At 37.2% G+C, this 20,438-nt stretch overlaps 1 protein-coding gene across 1 annotated transcript in view; it reads right to left on the bottom strand.

Moving 5' to 3' along the window:
* Positions 1 to 20,438, bottom strand: part of LOC107191906 (UNC93-like protein) — a 62,218-nt gene that overhangs the window by 27,340 nt on the left and 14,440 nt on the right. The window contains exons 2-3 of the mRNA XM_015581050.1: positions 14,857 to 15,590; positions 6,577 to 6,796 (exon numbers count right to left, since the gene is read on the bottom strand). Coding sequence (XP_015436536.1) covers positions 6,577 to 6,796; positions 14,857 to 15,574 — 938 coding nt within the window. The 5' untranslated portion in view covers positions 15,575 to 15,590. The remainder of the gene's footprint in view (positions 1 to 6,576; positions 6,797 to 14,856; positions 15,591 to 20,438) is intronic.

The raw sequence follows: 20,438 nt of genomic DNA, 5'->3' as shown, positions 1-20,438 counted from the left end.
GGAGTATTATTAAACCAACAGTCTTTCGATATCTTTAAAGATAAGTATTGTTCCTGACTAAAAATCGTGGATTGTCAATTGATATACCTAACAAATGATAAACAACAAGATTAAAATTAACGAAAACTGTACATTTAACCATTGTGCACTGTTTGAGTCAATCCGATCCGAACTCAGACACCAACTTTTTCATTATATTCTTCATCACATGAGCTCAATTTTATCTTAGACCAAGTTTAATTCAAAGAATAGCAATGCAACAGTTTATTGAATAGTGCACGAGGGTTAAACAAATCGAAACTCTTATACTCTTAACTCTTTATAGCACGGTGGTATGAAAAACATACATTTTCAACTGAATATAGAAATGTTGCATGTGCAAAAAAAAAAAAGAAATAATTATTAGACTTAAGTGAATTCACAGAATCGGTCGCTTTGTTACGATCATTTTCCAGCGAACGGAATCATCGGGCTCGTCTGGCGCACAAATCTCGCGGCGGGATCGGATTTCCAGAAGCTTCCGGTATCCGGGGGCCGCCGCTTACTTGAAAACTCGCCCACATAACGGAAGAGAAAAAAAAAAAAAGAAGAACGAGCGAGAAAAAAGACAGTAATGTTTTTTTTCCCGTTGTATTACGAAACCCGCGCGCAGCTTAATAAGCGTGTATCGCGCGAGATCCGTGCAAGACCCCCCCTCTGCCCGTCGCCCATTTAGAATCGCTATAAACATTGCTCCGCTCATGATTACAAAATAGCGTACATCCGACGCTGGATGCATCCAACCACAGCTGGTTGCGCAACCACCGCCGGCCGCAATTTGTACTTATTAAAACTCGATAAATTTCTGGCTGTTGCCGGCATTGAAGTCTCTCCCGTCTGTTGCAGACGCAGATGCATGCGCCGCAATTGGCAGACGTTCACCCGGTGAAACGTTGTTTCTTTATGCAAAATTTACGAATAACGATAAACTCGTTGGAAACTTATCTGTTTGGGCTGCGAGTATTTATTGAAATTGATATTACAGTAGAGCCTCCCGTATCCGAACTTATAGGAAAACATAAGTGTTTGGATACTAGAAAAATTACTTTTACGATATTAAACTTCTTTATATAAATTCGTTAATAACAATGAATTTTTCGGAAACTTATCTCCGGGCTACAAGTGTTTATTGAAATTTATATTACAGTAGAGCCTTCCGTATCAGAACTTATAGGGAGACATAAGTGTTCGGATAATAGAGAAATTACTTTTCTGATGCTAAACTTTTTCTTTATAGAAATTCGTTAATAAGAATAATGTGCAACTCAATCAATTTTTCAGAAACTTATCTCTGGACTACGAGTGTTTATTGAAATTGATATTACAGTACAGCCTTCCGTATTAGAACTAATAGGGAGACATAAGTGTTCGGATAATAGAGAAATCACTTTTCTGATACTAAATTTCATTTGTCTTAATAGGTATCAAGAAAATTGACAGATTTTTTAAATATTTATGGATCCCATACCTTTTTTGCAACTATTGGTATGACAAAAGTTTTTCAGCATAAGCAATTGTGTTGAATTTGATTGAATACAAATACAGTATATGTATATTTTGTGTAAACACTACATTTTTACAAGGGGAGACATATTGAAACAGAGGATAACAGAACGTTCCAATATTACGGTATTCGGATAATGGATGTTCGGATAAGGGAGGCTCTATTATATTAGTAAGTTTTTTTATAAAAACTGGTGTTATTATTTGTACCAATAAGAAATTCAGTATCTGTGTTGTTTTAACTTAACAGTATTCATTCTGGTTTTCAAATGTCTTAAATTTGAAGTTAGTTTATTAAGAACAACGATATTATATATTTGTTGATACACTTGATAAACACAAATATATATACGTTCGGTGAAAAATGAAATAAAGAAATCCACTTGTCTCGAATGGTCCAGTCAATATAAACAGCCTGTAAAAGATACAATAAAAACCTTGAACGAAGATTTTACACACTGATCACGTTCAACTTTCGAAAACCTTTAATACAGAAACAAATTTCCGTTTAATTCCTCTTTACTATCGGGCAGTCGAATAAACAGGACGAATTTATTAAACACCCCAAATGCTACGGTACTCAAAGTATAATTCCCAGGGATTATTTCCTTTCACGACGTTTTACAGAAACGGATAAACTCGTCGACGTTCAATTCAACCCGCATACACGACGGTGCATCGAAAACAAATGAAACGAAACGTTTAATTTTAATCCAAGGCCGTGCACAAATTCATAATTACGATCCAATGTCAATATTGACCGAAGGCATGACGTTTATTTTTTTCTCTCTCTTTCTTTCACGAAGTACGCAAACAGACCTTTGTTTACTTTACGAAGGTGAGCACACCTTAATTCCTCACCGCCGAAAACATTTATTCCGTTAATTTATGGAAGCGTCCGTGAACAAAAAAAAGAGAGAAAAAAAAAGGAACCGAAAACAAAACAAATAACGGCCGCGACATGAATCACGGGGTTCTGTTGGCGTGAAATAATGAACGCGAATGAAATTTACTACCGACGATCAATTGTGTCGAAGTGTCGGGCGGTGATTCAAACGCGGGGACACGGATAAATTATAGACGCAGGATAATTATTGCGGAAGAAATAAATTTCGTTCGTGATCTCGTACATTTCGTGACTGTTATCGCCCGGACCGTATTGACGCGCGAGTATGAAGATATCAACATTTTTGGCGTGCTTTACGCCGTTTGCGTCATTAATAATGACTCATTATCTCTCGTGTTTGTCGTACACACGAACGACATTACCGATTCTGTCTCTGTTCACATATCGCGTGACAAATGTTCGGGAAGAAAGTAAACGTTAAAATAACGACTCGGTAATTACGATCGTCGACACATATGGAAAAAGTAAAATTGTTAAAGGAAAGAGAAAATGTAGATAGTTGGGGCACATATCGATTCCTTACTTCAAACAGTGAAAATCTATTATTTAGTACCTAAGTTTTTCTCTCAAATTGATCAAAATGATAGGATTGGGTAAATTGCAACAGATTTTCAATGTTTTGTTAAAAATCTGTTTTGAGTTCGTTTTTAGAAATCAAACGTAGATTGTGGATGTACATTTGTATATTCTGTAGTAATTTATTCCCTCCACAAACACTCAATACGACAATTTTCTATCATTCTAATTCTTAAAGTTTAATCCATTAAATCGAGACTAGGGTGAACCAACCAGTGAATGAACGAATTGTTGAATTTATGAACGTTTGAGATTAATACTTAAATATATTTATTTATAACAACAAAACAGCTGTCAAAATTGCAGTTACTTTTTCTTGAAATTTTTATAAAAATAATTACTTATTCTATCGTACTTTTAAAAAAAATTATTTATAAAGTGCAAAACATGTAAAAGCTCAGTAAATGACTGCTACATTTCTGAAATATTTTTAATAAGAATTGTACTCATTTTTTAGCCTAATGGTCGTTCATTGGTATGCAGTCAATTACTGGTTGGTTTACCCTATCGAAAAACTAATAAACTGTAAAAATTGAATGATGTATGTACTCTTTACGCTGGAATTCTATTCTGAAAATTACATAAATATTCTGTGATTGATATAATTACTCCAGAAGTTGTTAATAACAAGCTGTATCGAAGTATAAAATTTTTATCTACAATTTTCAAACGTAAACACACGTGTGAGGTACGTACGCTGTTTGCGCGTTAGTTACACCCGTTAAACGATCAAATGTGATAATGCAAATGAGACGCACGATTGTCATAAATGTACATTCGTAACATCTTTATACGTAATTGTTGAAAAAGAACAAATTTAAACTGTTATTGACGTCTCAATTTTAAACGGACGGGTTGGCCGCCAGTTTGTCGCGCTAAACTACGATCAACGCATAAAATTTCAATCTACGTGTCGAATGTCGAAATCGAATGTTTTTCTGTCACGAAAAAAATAAGCAGTTATATACATGCATGTATGGTTTTCGTAATTTTCCATCACGTTATTCAGTAGTAAAAAACGTTATTTATGTAGGACAAATTGAAGATCCCAATAATGGGGTTAATGAGCTGAAAACACCGACGACGAAGTTCTAATAACGGAAACGGAAAAATACAGAGTTTCACCAGGTGGTTTCAGCAATCGTCCATTTCACGTCCAGATATTTGTTTAACTTGAAACAACTTTCAACCTGCCAGAGGCGTTTCGAGCGTTTCGCCGCGACAATAAACAGAAGGTTAGTTAATCCACGTTAAATACTACAGACGATTTTCTGGAGTCTATAAGAAGGTGACTCAGCGATATTAAATATTTACATTAAACTGAAGCGACTTTGGAGGAACAATCTTCTCGGAAGAGATTCGTCTTCGCACTCATCGCGATTCAAGTTGATTACACACACACACACATTAATTTTTCGACCTTGCAGAATTGACGGTTGCTTACGAATTATAATTTATACGAAAGTGTTAAAAAATTGTTAAAGTGTCCCAATTAATTTGCATGAAATAATTACATAAGATGCAGTTTTGGAAAGATGACAGAAGGAAAATTGTGTTGCATTATTTGATATTTACCAATTGACCGGAAGACGACAAGGAAATACGACGTCACGAACTTCTGATTAACACTGACGTAACATTATAATGCAATATTAATTGTTAATTGTATTGCTAATAAGAACACAACTTTCTGTTTTTAATAAGTTGATTCTTTATAAAATTTCCACTGTACGTTCGTCAACACTACGAAACTGATTTTGATGTCAAAAAATATGTCTAGCTGTGAATTGAACAGAACAAGTGACACAAAGCCAAACAGAAGATTGTATGAAAGTCATGCGACTTTGAATTACATATTACAACTAATTAGACAATAATATTTCCGTGTTAGCATTGTACAAGGAATTTTTACAGATTGTGCTGATACGTAAATTGAACAATGAATGAGTCAGTACGGTATTTAAATAAAACAAAACTGTCAAACATTGTCAACTGTAGAACACTTAGAAAGTGTTTCTTTCTGAATAGTATTGAATCAATAAAATAAGTACTGGTCATAGCATCTTTTCAAAAGTAATAAAATGTTGAAAAAATTAGAATGTTGCTGCTGATTGTCCATCATGAAAAATCTATAAACATTGTAGTGTTATTAAATTGTATAAAATAATTCTTGATTAAACCAACATTCGGAGGTAGGAACACATACATATAGAAACCTAAGCAGAGTGTGACAGCAAAGTGTCAACCATACAATATCCAGAAATTTTTTCGACAAATGGTATAATAAGTATTCCATTAAACTGTACCATAAAGTCTTGATTATCATTATTTTTAATGACACAGAAATCAAAATCGACTGCAACCACGTTTAACTACAGAATGCCTGAAATCAATCTCAATTGATCATTCCAAAATTATTTAAAAATTACCAAAAAAATATTTTGTTGTATTTCTGTGTGCATTGGATGATATATAAATGATTCACAAGAACATTTCAACATTTTGTAACCGTCTAATCAATTTTGCATTCGTTGCCAGTTGAAAACTTTTTTTTATCACAATTATATATAATTGTTCGTCATTATACGTAATAAAACCCACTTTTTCTTACCTTTGACCCTCTTGACATATTTAACAAAAATTACAGTTTTGTTAGTTTCTATTGTATCTGTAACAATACTCAACACTCGAATTCCATCAAATGAATGAGACAAAGAACCAATAATGTTTTATTTTGCCGGTAAGCTTTTAAATGCAAATTCAACTTTCGGTCATGCCGCCTATACAAGACTAGAAGAAACTATTACACACTCACAGATATGAAAAAATACACGATATTAACATGTATTTCGTAATTGAGAGTACATAGCAACATGGCAATAGTTGTAACGAAAGGGTTAACAAAAATGTTCATAGGAGAGAGATAAATGTAAATAAAATCAAGTAAACGACAGGTATGAATTATTAACTATACAAATACCTGGAAACTGATCAATCTTAACGAGCCATAGAATAAATTCTCGGCAACAAGCAATATTAGACAGAAAAAGAGAAACATGTTCAAGTAACTGGCTATGAATTATTAACTACATAACATCCAGATAACTGATTAATGTTATTGAACCAGACGCGGTGAATTCTCGGTAACACCGGTACTCGGAAGAGCCATAGAGAAATAGTATAGAAAACAGGCATGAATTATTAACTGTTAATCTCGAGAAAGTGATTTTTCAATGTTACACTATCCCACCCCTTCTCCCTCCGCCAATGGAATTTCATTTCTCACGGCCGTACTGCGCCTCGTAACGCAACAGTGAATGTCACCGTGTATAAATAAACCAATAAATACGATTATTACGGACTGCATGCGCGCACACATACACACAACCGACAGTTGCACACCCGCCACTAATCGCCGGCGTGCGCGCGCGCTAGTGAAATGAAAAATTAAAGGTCAGCCAGGGAGTGGAAAGCCGGCTTTGATCGGACCCAGGTAAATATACGCACGCACGTGCGCGCCACGTGAAACGTGAAAACACACAACTACTCACCTGGAGAGGGGATCGACGAACAGAGCGACGATTATCACGGCGACGATTACACAAGTCAGATAGATCGCTGAAATTTCGTAGATCTCGGACTCCGGCGGTCGTTCCAGGTTGTCGTGACCTCCGTTCCCAAGGACGCAGAAATCGGCGCCGCAGAGCTTCACTTTGTTGAAGCTGGTGCTGCTGTTCCCGCCGCCGCTGCCGAACTCTCCCTCGCTTAGCACTGCGTGGAATTCAAAGAGAACGATCGTGGTTCGATTAAAAACGAAACTTAACGATTCGATTGGAATCGAGACGAAATGGTTCGATTGAAAACTAAACGGAACGGTTCGATTCATGGGGTGGCCAGAAGGGGCCTTACAAGGAAACGACCACCCCAACTGTCCGATGTCGATTTTAACGGGGTTTTAATGTTATCGCGGGTCTTAAGTTATGATATAAGCATGTAGACATACAGGGTGAGTCACCTAACGTTTGCACCTCAAATATCTTTGTTGTTTTTAAAGACACGTCAAATGTCTTAAGGACAACGTTAAATGGCTCAATGGGGCTCACACGATACCAACAAATTTTTGTTTTTATGTCGTTTTTTTAGAGATATCAAGGTCACCTTCATTTTTTAAAATGGAATCACTCTTTTTTAAACACCTACGATGGTAGTCGAATTTCATTAGGAATTCAGTGACTATAATTATTCGAGGTCATTCAAGGTCACGGAAAAAAGAGTGGTTTCGTTTAAAAAAAATGAAGGTGATCTTGATATCTCTAAAAAAATGACAAAAACAACAATTTTTTTACATCCTGTGAGCCCATTGAACCATTCAATTTTGTCCTTAAGAGATTTGATGTATCTTTAAAAACAACAAAGATATTTGAGGTGAAAACGTTAGGCGACTCACCCTGTATATGCAAATCAACAGAACAAAGTTAATAAAATGTAGATATATATGGACTGGTAACGCGTTAAAGTACATTGTGGTAAGTCTTGGCTCGTACGATTTCCTGTCTGCTAAGAGGACTCGAGCTCTCTTGAAATTTCACGTGTACTGGTTCGTCAATATTTAGCAATAATTTGCATGTGTTAAGGACTTGTACAAGATATTCTTTTCTAATGGATTTTTTCAACAAAATTTCGTCTCTCTTTGCCAAAGAATGATTCGTTTTAGCAACGAGTCGGCTGCCTGGTCTACAAGTCTGTTTTGTAGCTGGTCCGCTGAAAGAACGGAATATTATGCAATACTCTTATCGGTGACGCATAGCTTGAACATTTCCATTGAAAGTATGTCCCGTAATATTTTGTTGATCTGATACCAGCCAGTTCCCGACCAGGTATTTGGAACAACATTGTAAATTAAGCCCTACTGCGCTGACACCGGTTTTCAGAATAAAGTTGAAGAGTTAGTAGCAATAGACAGGAGGGAAATAGGAAAAACTATGACTAAATTTTTACACTACTTATTGCTTGTCGCCAATATTTCCTACGATTAAAAATTTCAGAAATATGAACAGAAACTTATTTAAATAATAAATCATAAATCTCAGATAAAGAACCGAGTAACAATAAAAATATAAAGTTCAATAGGGTTTTCATTTTACATCGAACCCGACAGAACCCACAAGAAAGTGAATAAACTCGATCCCAGTCTCTCTAAATTAATCCACAAGAATTTTAATCTGTATAAATGGCCCCACTCCGCTCATTAGTCCCTTCCGTCCAGTGCTGTCGACCCTGCGATTTCAAAATATCCCGCGCAATTAATTCTGTTCGAACAGGAAATACATTTTACAACGTCGTCGACTATCGTTCACGAAACGTCCAAGAAACCACAGAAGGAAATATATCAACGGATTGTTTTCCATAAAAAAAAGAAAACAAAGGAAAGAAGAATCACGCTGAAATTGCTTTAGCAGGCGACGAGCCGCCTCTCTCTTTTTGCCCCATCGTTATTCGCGGACGATCCCATTTTTCAAATATGCAAATGGCGGCGGTCACCGAGTACACATCGCGCCGTCGCCAACACGAATCCGTATCGGTTATTCTGGAATCCCAAACACGTTGACCAATCCGTGTGTACACGCGGTCATCGGACAGCGCGAACGACAGGAAACTTTCACCGGAGCGTCGTTGATAATATCGTAGTATGTATGTTTACAATGTTCTTTCCCACCCATTCGTTTCCGATTGTCCACGAGTCCTACTTATCGGGACATAATTATATTCGACTTGTTACCTACCGCGAATACACGGGGGCCGTCCCCCCCCTCACCATTCGTGTGTGTGTGTTTGCGTCCTGTCTTGTGTGCCTGGCACGCAATTCTCCCCGGCCCGGCGGAGTCGAGACATTTAAATCGCGCGCCGTTAAAATAGTTCGACGACTTCCTCGAGGTTGGCGCCTGGCAGACCACGTGAAATTGTTACGTTGACAGGCGCCACGACGGGGAAATGTAAACACCGACATTAACTCGCTAAAATGTTATTCAATCGAACATTCATTTGTACACTGACGTGGAAACGCGGCTTCCGCTAGGGGAAAAAGTGTCGTAGGGAAATGGCCTCCTATCACTTGATCTCTGGAGTTACTGAAATTTATATCAAATTAACATTTATTCGAATATTTATTTCATTACTTGAAGTAAATTTACGAAGTGGTAGGAGGTCCTTATCCCTACGCCACTTTTTCCCCTAGCGAAGGCAGAGTTTGCTCATGAGGGTAAAAAATAGTCAGATAATTGTACAATTATTCAAAGTTATTACATTAATTATGGAAATTATTCCATATTATGTTTCAATTACACGACTTTTTTTTTAACTATTCATTACGCTAATTCAGTTTTGGCTAAGTACCATGTTGACGATGTACACTTACAGGCATTAAGTTAGTATCTTTAATAAGACTCGTTATCATGAGTTACGCCATACCACTTCTATTGCCGACTAAATTATACAACACATTAAATACTTCAACGCTATTACAGTAAAACATTACTGTAATGGAGCTGAATAGGGTGTTACGTCTATTTTTCCGAATATTTCCAGCTCATTAATGCGAACAATCTAAAAAACAGAATTCTCCGTGAATTTAAGAAAACGCAACGTTCTAAAAATTGAACGATCCTTTAACAATTAATTGATACAGTGGTAAAATGTCATGAAAAGATAATTAAGACGCAACACGAAAGAAATCGAGGGGCCGTTCTTCTATGATTAAAACTTTAAACCAAGGCACGTCAGAATGAGAACACTTTCGCTCAATTAACCACTCGATCATTTTGTAATTTCATAAATTACAGCTACTTTTTACCCAGTGCTTTGCGAAAAGACGAATAAATTACATACTTCTTCCACCCGTCTATTTACTACAGATATCGAACACTAATTATTACAACATAATATTATATTCTTCGGTACATGGAATCAATTCGATTTGTATTTATTATATATGCAAAGTAAATACTATCATCATCAAGAACGCGAACTTTCATCTCTCTCTATTCCACGACGAGTTTTTCAAGACCTTCTTTCAAGGGTGTAGCTAGAGAAGCAAGGACCCCCCCCCCCTCCGCCCTTCCCAGAATTACAAAATTCTTTCATAATATTTAATATTTCAGTATAATTTGAAACCCGACCAACAGTCTCTATTAACAGAACGCATACATTTTCATCGATTTATGCCCCCAAAAACAAAATAAAGTGTGTCTGGCTACATACTGCCTTTTTCACTGTGGCAGTCGATGTATTAACATTCCCCCCGCACCTCCCCGACTGATAACCAGGCTACGCCCATGTCGATATGTTGATGGTATCGGTTTATCCCTATCGAGGAATGCAGGAAGTACGATCGTCGCCCGCGACAGGTGTCGTCCGAGTCGAGAAAGAAGAACCGGACGTTGCGCCGCCGGAGGATTGGCTCCCATCGCGAGATCGAGGGATCTGAACGGTAGAAAACGGTTAAAACGCGTGTTAACCGCCGCACGGTATCGGGGGGAATGCGTACGAGGTGGTACGGAAACCGACTATCACGGGTTTATACCGGATAAATCTTGTTTCTTCCCGCGTGTCGAAGCGTTCTCCGTCGCGGTCGCACCTCCGCCAGAATGCCCGCGCGATGTTGCTCGGTCTTTCTTCGGCGTTTGTCAGTCAGACACACGCTAGGAACCTAACAACCGTCCACGAGGAGCCTGCATCGAGTGTTATATAGGGTGAATTCGAAGTTCTGCAAGGATATATCGTTAACACGTGGAACAACTAGGGGAGACCAGGGCTAGTTGTCACATTTCGTATAATTTCGTTACTAAATGTCGGATAAAATTCTAAATACGAATAAAATTCTGCTCAACTCCGGTTAAAATGTATTATATTAATGAAAAAGAACTTTGCATACATTTTCCTCCGATACAAATAGGTATCCATACTTTTGATACGACACTAAGTAGATATGGATACTTTTGGTGTGACACTAAGTGTAGATATAGATACTCCGATGCGACAGTAAGTAGATATGGATACTTTTGATGTGACACTAAGTAGATATAGATACTTTTGATGTGACACTAAGTGCGGGCAATGTCCCTATTTTTAATCATGTAAGAATTCTGTTGTCGTAGAAATTGATTTTTATTATTTATTTATGCAACAGTCAACGAAAAAACGTATTAGATATAGAAGTTTTAAAAACATTTTAACTTAATAATAGTTCATTTAATACGAAGTATAACATGTCCCTATTTCTGCTCAGTAAAAATGAAAATGCTCGCATTTCTGCTCACGAGCGTGTCCCTATTTCTGCTCACCGAAAATTGGAAATGTCAAAACCGAACTTTAGCGAACAATATTAAAGATTGCGTAAGTTTTTCTTAGTAAAAACGGAGCGTCCACCTGTAGCTCACGATTTCAACGGAACCGCTCAATCACATTTCTTTACGACGGACGCAGTTATTAAATTTATTTCTATAAAAATGCTGCCATCTATTGAACAGCAAGCTGTAGCATTTTGTACGGAAATACTGAACGAATTTAAATAATGTTTTGTATAACTAATTTATTATTTACCTTCTTACATTCAATAACAAATATACGTACTGAGCAGAAATCGGGACGTAATTAGAAATAGGGACATTGACCTTAGTATCGATACTTTTTTTCAATACAACTTATAAATAAAACTATCGATACCTTGATGGCATCGGTTTATCCCTAATAGAATCTGTCCATGATTCTCACCTAATGTCTTCGAATCCACCCGGTATATGCCGCGGTTTATTGCTGATCTCGGCAGGGATAGGACCGAATGTTTGGCCCGACTGTCTGACCACGTACGACGTTATTACCTCTATATGCATGTTTCTGTCGCAACAGAGTGTTTACAAAAAAAGAAAACGGCGTGAAACACGTTGTGTGATCGCGGGATCGTATGATAATCCATGCTCCTCACTTCGACTAGGCCGAATATCGCTGCCAAATTTATGACGCGCACGACGATATTGACACCGATCGGACGTCCTCGAGAGGGACGCACACTCTTCTAGGAACGGCTATTTACACTCTAGAGACGACCAGGCCCATCTTGAATACATTCAGATTCGTCGTCGGGTTACTTGCTACGAACTGTTGCCCCCGGGGGACATTTGCATTTTAAATCACCATCCTTAGGGATCCCCCTTTCGACCCACGTGGTGTTCAACCGTGTCCCAGATTAATTTATCGACCGAACGTAACCCAAGAATTAGGGAATGATTTGCGTTCTGTGGAATATCTGTTTCCGAGGAGTGAAATAAGAAGCCCTTAAGTTTTCTTAGAACCGTGTCGTTAATCGTGTTCTCGTGGTTTCGATCGAGATTATATCGTCTGAGCTTCGTACACGATGCTCGTCGGGTCTTTTTGTGAAATTATTGCCGGGAAATGAAACGAAAATATTGTGTCGTATAACTATAGATTCATTGTTTTTAACTTTGTTAGGGTTGTACAAGTACTCTGTAGTTCTTTAGACAAGTTCAAAATTTTGCTAGATTACTGTGAACAAATAAATAGTGAATTCTGCTTTTGGAAATAAAATACAAGAGAATTCTGCTTTTCATAGTAAAATAAAAGAGAATTCTACTTTTAGAAATAAAATAAAAGAGAATTCTGTTTTTGGAAGCCAAATTAAAGAGAATTCTGTTTTTGGAAGCCAAATTAAAGAGAATTCTGCTTTTGGAAATCAAATCAAAGAGAATTCTGTTTTTGAAATTCAAATAAAAGAGAATTCTACTTTTGGAAGTAAAATAAACGAAAATTCTGCTTTTGAAAGTCAAATAAAAGGGGATCCTGCCTCTAGAAGTAAAATAAAAGAGAATTCTACTTTTAGAAATAAAATAAAAGAGAATTCTGTTTTTGGAAGCCAAATTAAAGAGAATTCTGTTTTTGGAAGCCAAATTAAAGAGAATTCTGCTTTTGGAAATCAAATCAAAGAGAATTCTGTTTTTGAAATTCAAATAAAAGAGAATTCTACTTTTGGAAGTAAAATAAACGAAAATTCTGCTTTTGAAATTCAAATAAAAGAGAATTCTACTTTTAGAAATAAAATAAAAGAGAATTCTGTTTTTGAAATTCAAATAAAAGAGAATTCTACTTTTGGAAGTAAAATAAACGAGAATTCTGCTTTTGAAAGTCAAATAAAAGGGAATCCTGCCTCTAGAAGTAAAGTAAAAGAGAATTCTACTTTTCGAAATAAAATAAAAGAGAATTCTGCTTCTAGAAATAAAATAAAACAGAATTCTGCTTCTGGAATTAAAAGAATTGTCGAATTCATTAAATAAATTCATAAGAAGAACAAGAAGCACGGCCAAAACGCTCGATTATGGCACGTGATTTGGAATATAGAACACGTGTTCTCATTGAAAGTGTTATTGAAGCGGAGGATGAAGATCTTAATCAGCGGAAACGCCTCTATTAACGTTTTGTGTTGTTTAGAAAGGAAGCATTTAGTATGCTATAAATAAATATACCGGAAAACGGCTTTTACGCGAAAGGTTATGGACGTATCGTTAAAATAAAGGAGATTTCGCTTGGACTTGGATAAACTTGGTTTATGGCCGCGCAGGAAGACTCTGTTTAGTGTAACGGTACATCTAATGAGAGCTGATTTATAATATTGATAAGTAGGCTGTAGTCAAAGAAATAGGTCCTGGAAACTTTCGCTTGGCCGACACCGTTTCGCTATATATTTACACGGAGAAAATGGACCCTAAGCGAGTCCAGGGAGACCTCGAAATCTCATTGAAAGTACACCGAACATTTTTTTCATAAAATCTTCGTTAGAGTGCACATGTAAATAAAATCGATTTGCAAATGCCCATGCAGAAAGGTCGTCTCGGTCGTAAAAGTGCTTTTATGTTCTTTGAAGTTCAGCCTTCGATTGAAGATTGGAATTTGACCGTCATCGAACAAGTACACCAAGCGTACACCATGACTATTTAACTAATGCTACCAATACGCTACTAATATGTTCGTTTTCATTTACAGAATGAAAAGTTAGTGTTCCTAAATATGTATGAAATACTGTACATGAAGATGATTCAGAACCGGTTGTTGAAGAAAGTATTTTTTTTAAACTTCATTCTTTTGTTTTTGTTCATTTTTGAGATGGCACTTTGCCACTTTGGATCTTCGTAATAAAAAAAATTACCATCTTAAGTAGGTTAATAACTGTCTCTCATTAATTAATTGACTAACACGAAGATTTTTGTATTGATATCTGTGAGCCCGGTGACGACATTCAATTAACTTATGTAAGTTAGTATTATTAATTAGTACAGCGAAAGGAAGACGTCAATAAGGAAAAAAACTGTAAAAGGAACGAGGAAAAAGTACGTTGCTACCGGAATTTGAATTCCTATCTCTCGCCTCGAACCTCTCTTCTGACGCAAATAAGCGAATATCCCAAAATGCTTCATTTTTTAAATCATTCTTTATGGCGATAATAAAACAGTAGTATCTAATATTTTAAATGAGGTGTGTATTTGATTTTTACGGGCGATTCTACGGCAAGCGGATCACTTTTGCACACAATATCTGGAATTTAGCTCAAACTGAAATATGTTATAGTCCATGTGAAAGTGGTAAAAAATAGAAAAAAAACGCATCCCTTATTTTCGACTGCTTAACAGACATACAAAGTTCCAACAAAATCAAAGGGGGACACTTCCGTTCCTTCACTTGTAAGTTTCCGTTAAACGTGTATTAAATTTCATAGATAAAACACCGATTGCAAACTTCCATAGAAACAATAAAAAACAATAACTCACCAAGGGATGAAATGAGGTTGCCCCAAAGTTCAGCGGTCTGCCATGCAAGGAAGAAGAACCCGAAGAATCGGACGACAATCGCATCGACGGGTTGATCGGTGAGCTTCGCGTACACACCACCGACCTGGGTGAGGTATGTGGCTTTCGCCGCCCACATTGGTGCCGCCCCAAGTCCCAATAAGACACCGGCCGGCACCAGGGTGTAGAATTTCGGATAGAACTGAGAGCCGATGTACGGCGCGTAACACAGCATCGACAAACATAGCGTCCATTTAACCGTGAGCCTCTTGATAACGAACGTGGGCACGAAGATGCATGATAGCACCAGAGCCGCGTATATAGCGGATAAGGACACGGTGCCCAGACCGTCACTGGCGTTTATCGAGGACTGGAGGTTCGCCGTGCCTTGGAACGCGGTGAACTGCACCATAAACGCTATCGACACGGTACTAATGTTCTTTAAGATCCGCCATTTCTCGCCGCGTGAAAGCTTGAACTTCCGGGACTGGGTGTCGTCGTCCGTGGACGACAACTGCGGTGGTTTCTGGGGCTCGGGAGGTATACCGTCGGTACCGTCGTCTTTGTAACCCTCGTTCCTATAACCGACTCCACTCACGGTCACCGTGTAAACGGTCTCCTCACCGCCACCTCCGCCGCCGCCTCCGCCATCGCCGCCGCCGCCGACACTTCTGGTACCGTCGTGTTGCGAAGTTACCATTCTACGTGGATGCTACCTGCAAAAAAAAAGAAGTCACTTGGTTAGATTACTCGAATCTCTGGTTTTATAATTCTTTTAAGGATCGAGTATACCTTGACAGGTCTATGCATAAGTAATCGCCCTCCCCTCCCCCACCCCCCTCCCTGAAAATCTGTATTAATGGTGAACCACTGATACAGCATCTATTAATCGAAACATTTTGCTGTGATATCCTTGAACTTTTTCACTATTTTTACTCGCGAAAACTGAATTGTATAGTGCCGGAACGCAGTGTGCACCATTACTTCCCTAGTGGGCTCCTCGACGAAAATATAGCCGATTAAGGCCCTTTTCACCTTTAACGGCTGGAAGAAAAGGTGACACTTCAGAATTTTTTTTTAAAGAAAACAAACTAGATATGGTAAGTGAAGTTCCTGGCCTTTGATTATTATACATTCAGGTAAATATAACAAATCTTTGTTTCAATATTCTTGTATTGTAGGTGGGGCTAATCGTACTGATCCGAAATTGCACTGTATACAAACGGTGCTTGTCGTAATGTAAAAAGTTATTAACTGATTTTAAATAATCTTGTGGTATTCCTTTTGTAATTAAATCAGCTGTCGTATGACTTACTATTTAAAATGTTGAAGCATAAATTCTTTTGTTAATAATTTTGATAACAAAAGATATACACACGGCTCCTAATGACACGATCGGTTCTTTTGGGTAATAGAGATTCCAATATTCCTACCAGTAAACAATTTTCTTCCAGTATCACGCCCAGACCGGACAAGAGTGAGTCCACCAAAGATTAAAATCATCCTAGTTACAGAAAGTAATTTTCATCGTGTACAAAGACAAACTTATCGAAAATAATGGATAACAACAGAATTACACATGGCTGCTAATAACATAAGTTCTTTTGGGTAATAGATATCCCAATATTCCTGCTACTAAAGAGATTCCTTTCAATATCACGCCCAGACCGGACAAAAGTGTGTCCACCACAGATTAAAATCGTCCAAGTCACCGAAAATAATGCTCATTAACGCAAGAACAATTAACAAAAAATCAGGTGAACGGCTTCGATGTAACGAGGCCCGTTCATTGGTATGACGGTTCGCGCGAAGACCTCGTCACGAATCGCGAGTTAAGGGGAATCCTTTCTTTTATTTGGAAAGGCCTTATTGAAGCGTTCGCGAGGCACGTTCCAGTTGCGCTTGTAAATTCGTTTGTCGTCGATGTAATCGATGGGAATGCGTGACCGGGCGCACAATGCCTGCTCTTCCCCCGTCCGTGCCCCCTCTCTCTTCCCCCCTGCCGCTCATTCTCCTTTCACGAATCTTCTGATTTCATTGGCAGCGCTCCTCAAACTGCTTTCCTCCGACGTTTTGTAAACGGACAGTGGGTACGAGGCAGGAAATCTCGTCTGGACGACTAATTTCACCGGACTCGTGGAATATTGAACCGGCCCGATCATTAATGGGACAACGTTCCGAAAACATGTCGCGGCTGAAACGGTTGTTATCGTGATGACGCACAATTTGTCCAATGCAGATCTGGGCAAATTTTATTTGTAACGAAAATAAAGAACTATTTGAAATAATTTATTTCGGAACTTTATTTTCAATACTGTTATTTGACGATAAAAATATTATCGATTCATTTGTAATAATAGCAATTGCAGATACTGAATTATTTTGTTATTGTTTGTATTTCAATTGCGCCAAGACATAATACTCAAAATATGGGACAGGAAGTGTTGATTTTAAGAAATCTTTACAGCGATTGGATTTAAGTTGAACCCGCTCTTCAAAAAGCTCAGCCATGAGAGAATTGGGCTGAGGCAATATTGGCGCGAAAGGAAATAATCGTTCCACTGGTGTGGAAGATGGAATAGTGGTGTTATTCTTCAGAAAAATGTCAGTAAACCAAACTTACAATTAGACCTAGTCATCTGATATAATTTCGAAGAATAATTTCACAATTATTTCTAAGAATTATTTCAAATGATTGAAAAATAAAACAACATTTTGATGAAATATTATTTCAAATAATATCATTTCAGAAGTGCCCAGGTCTGGTCCAATGTACATGGGCGTTCGAGACAAAAATTGTAACTTCTGAATTAACTGTATATAAAAGAATATAAAGTTCTATCAACTAATTTCAGGTGATCTTGATTTTTTATCGAATAAAAAGAGTCTTGTTATACTATATCTACATATCTGATTATACTATACATTTCTTAAACATATGATATAATGCAAAGTTGTTATTTCTTTGCTAAACGTCGTAAAATGTTAAGGAAGAGTGACAAAATTGTTAAAGACATAAATAAAGTAATAAATAAACAAAAAAGGTAGAATCTCTGAATGAATTATTTATCTTTGTAGAGAAAATATTCTCGTGAAAGACATTCCAACAATTGCACGTTTCACCTTCGACGTTCCGGTGAAAACAATATAATGCTGTATGAAAAAAAAATTGCATTCTGAAACATCTAGGTACGATGTCGACTGCGTCGAGAGTAGAAAAGTGGAATCGCTTCTTTTCGTTTCAAAATATTCGACAAAAAAAAGACGTATCTCTCTAAGCGCACGTTAACGAACGCATTTCTTCGACCTAGAATGTATTCTTTTGTTTCCACTTGTGCGATACCTGAAGGAGTTAACGCTTCGCAATTGCTAGACAATGTTGCAAAGAACACAAGCTCGATAGACGATGCAAAATTTATGCAGAAACCGTAATCATATTTTACAACGATTAAATCGCGGTAGTAGCTCAATAGCCGTGTCGAGAAGCATAAATACAGTAAACCTTGGTTTCGTTACGATCGTACGTCAAGATCGAGTGGTCGCGGGGGAGGCTATTGGTCAGGAGCTAGCGATGGGACTGATACGATACATATCGATGATACTCGAATAATTCGATACCTAAGTACTCGTGTCAGTGGGAAGTATCGAAAGGTATCAAAATTTAGAATACTCGGTATCAATTTTAAATATCGCTGCCACTTGGAACAATATCAATCGATACCGATTGTATAATAACAAAGCAGAGGTATCGACACCATGAAGAGCAGAATCAAATTTTTCAAGTACCTTATGAATACAAATATTCCGAATTCGGTTGCTATAGTATTGGTATCGATATTTTCGAGAAATATTAAACTTGTATTGATTCATCCGTAAAATATCAAACGTGTATTGATACTTTCGTAGAAATATCAAATCGATACTTTCGTAGAAATATCAAATCGATAGTTTCGTAGAAGTATCGAAGGGGTATCGATTCTTTTCGATACCCGTGTCTTTAATATTACACGATACCAGACCAAAATTTACAGTTATATATACAAAACCATCAAGTACCGATGGTATCGATACAGTATCGAACCCACCACATTCCCGATTAACGCGGGAAACTTGAGCATGCACGTATTTTCCGAGCGAATTGTGTTTCCATTGTTTTCATCATCCTCCTCCTCTTTATTCTTTAATTCGCAAAGAACGAAGCCGCGGAAAAGCAAAACGAAAAAACATTGTAATCTTTCGGTTGCGTAACAACAGTATCGCCGTACCAAGCGAGCACGCGATACGAGAATTCTTCGTTTCGTTCTTCGCGGAAACACGTTCCGAAGTGAAAACATGTGAGAATTATTTCCCGCCTGGAAACGTAGGTTTTCGCGTGGCGAACGTCGAGATGACGAAATAAATTCTATTTATAATATTATTTCCGCAAAGCGCAATTTATTCTATTGATGTATCAATATTTATATATATGTACTTACGAATGACCGAAGAGGGAAATTAAGTTACGATATAGGAAGCGAGTCATTACTCTCGAGAGATCATTTTATGATGTGCACATTGATTAACGATACGTAATAAAATTTATAGACACTATTTAATGTGGTTCCGTAATGGCATCTGGAAGTTCCTACAAATCAAAATGGCGTCTGTTCTGCAGCTAACGGTATACATAATATAAAATGCGTAAATATATTCAACGATCTCCAATTGGGACTAACCGAAATATAAACGCTTTAAAATTGTAAAATTTCGCATCGATCAGCGATTGCGCGTGGAATTTTTGGCCGAAAACGGGGAGTACCGCTGATCTCAGGTGAAACGTGATATCGTGATTAAATTACGCAATAATTACGTGCGTAGCTGAGACATCCAATTAAGTTCGATCGAGGTAATCAAAAATTGAAATTATACAATTCCGGTCAGCAGTATATAGCAACGAGCATCTTTTTGGCTGTAAAACTGATTAAAATAAGAATGAAATGTTACAAAATCGGTTAAAAAATACACGATATTATGTATACAATGTTTACTCTGACTAGATATTGCAGAGATGTAATTTTAGAAAATAAAATCTCTTATTTTCTTAAACATAACCTTGAGGACTAAGAAGATTTGGTCCTTTTACATATGTATAACACTGTTGAAAAATATTTGGCTCTTACAGAAATAAAGAAAATAAAAGAAACAACACAATCTATTGTTTATAGTTCGCTACTACACGCCACAGATTTGTGACAAACACGATTTTGCATAACAAAAGCTAAACGAATTTCTGATACACCATTATTTGAAATTACTGAATACCATTATTTGAATTACAATACGTGACGTAACATTCGATGAGAATATTTTTTGTAGTTATACATGTTTTATGCCTTTTATCTTAAGGTAAATTTTATAATATTATTTTTCTTCTCCATGGGAGGGACAGGGTAGGCGAAATCCAATTTTTCTTCCTCTAAGGTAGAGCAAAGGCTACTTTTTCCCTCTAGGGGAGCATTTTCCACCTCCTGTCCCTCCTTATTTCTTAGTTACACGGCGTTATAGAGTGTTAACCTATTAATGCC

This window comes from Dufourea novaeangliae, unplaced genomic scaffold (genome assembly GCF_001272555.1).
Source record: "Dufourea novaeangliae isolate 0120121106 unplaced genomic scaffold, ASM127255v1 scaffold248, whole genome shotgun sequence".
In the NCBI taxonomy this organism is placed as follows: Eukaryota; Metazoa; Arthropoda; class Insecta; order Hymenoptera; family Halictidae; genus Dufourea; species Dufourea novaeangliae.
The sequence above is the reverse complement of the archived record's forward strand: the minus strand, read 5'-3'. Positions and strand labels throughout refer to the sequence as shown.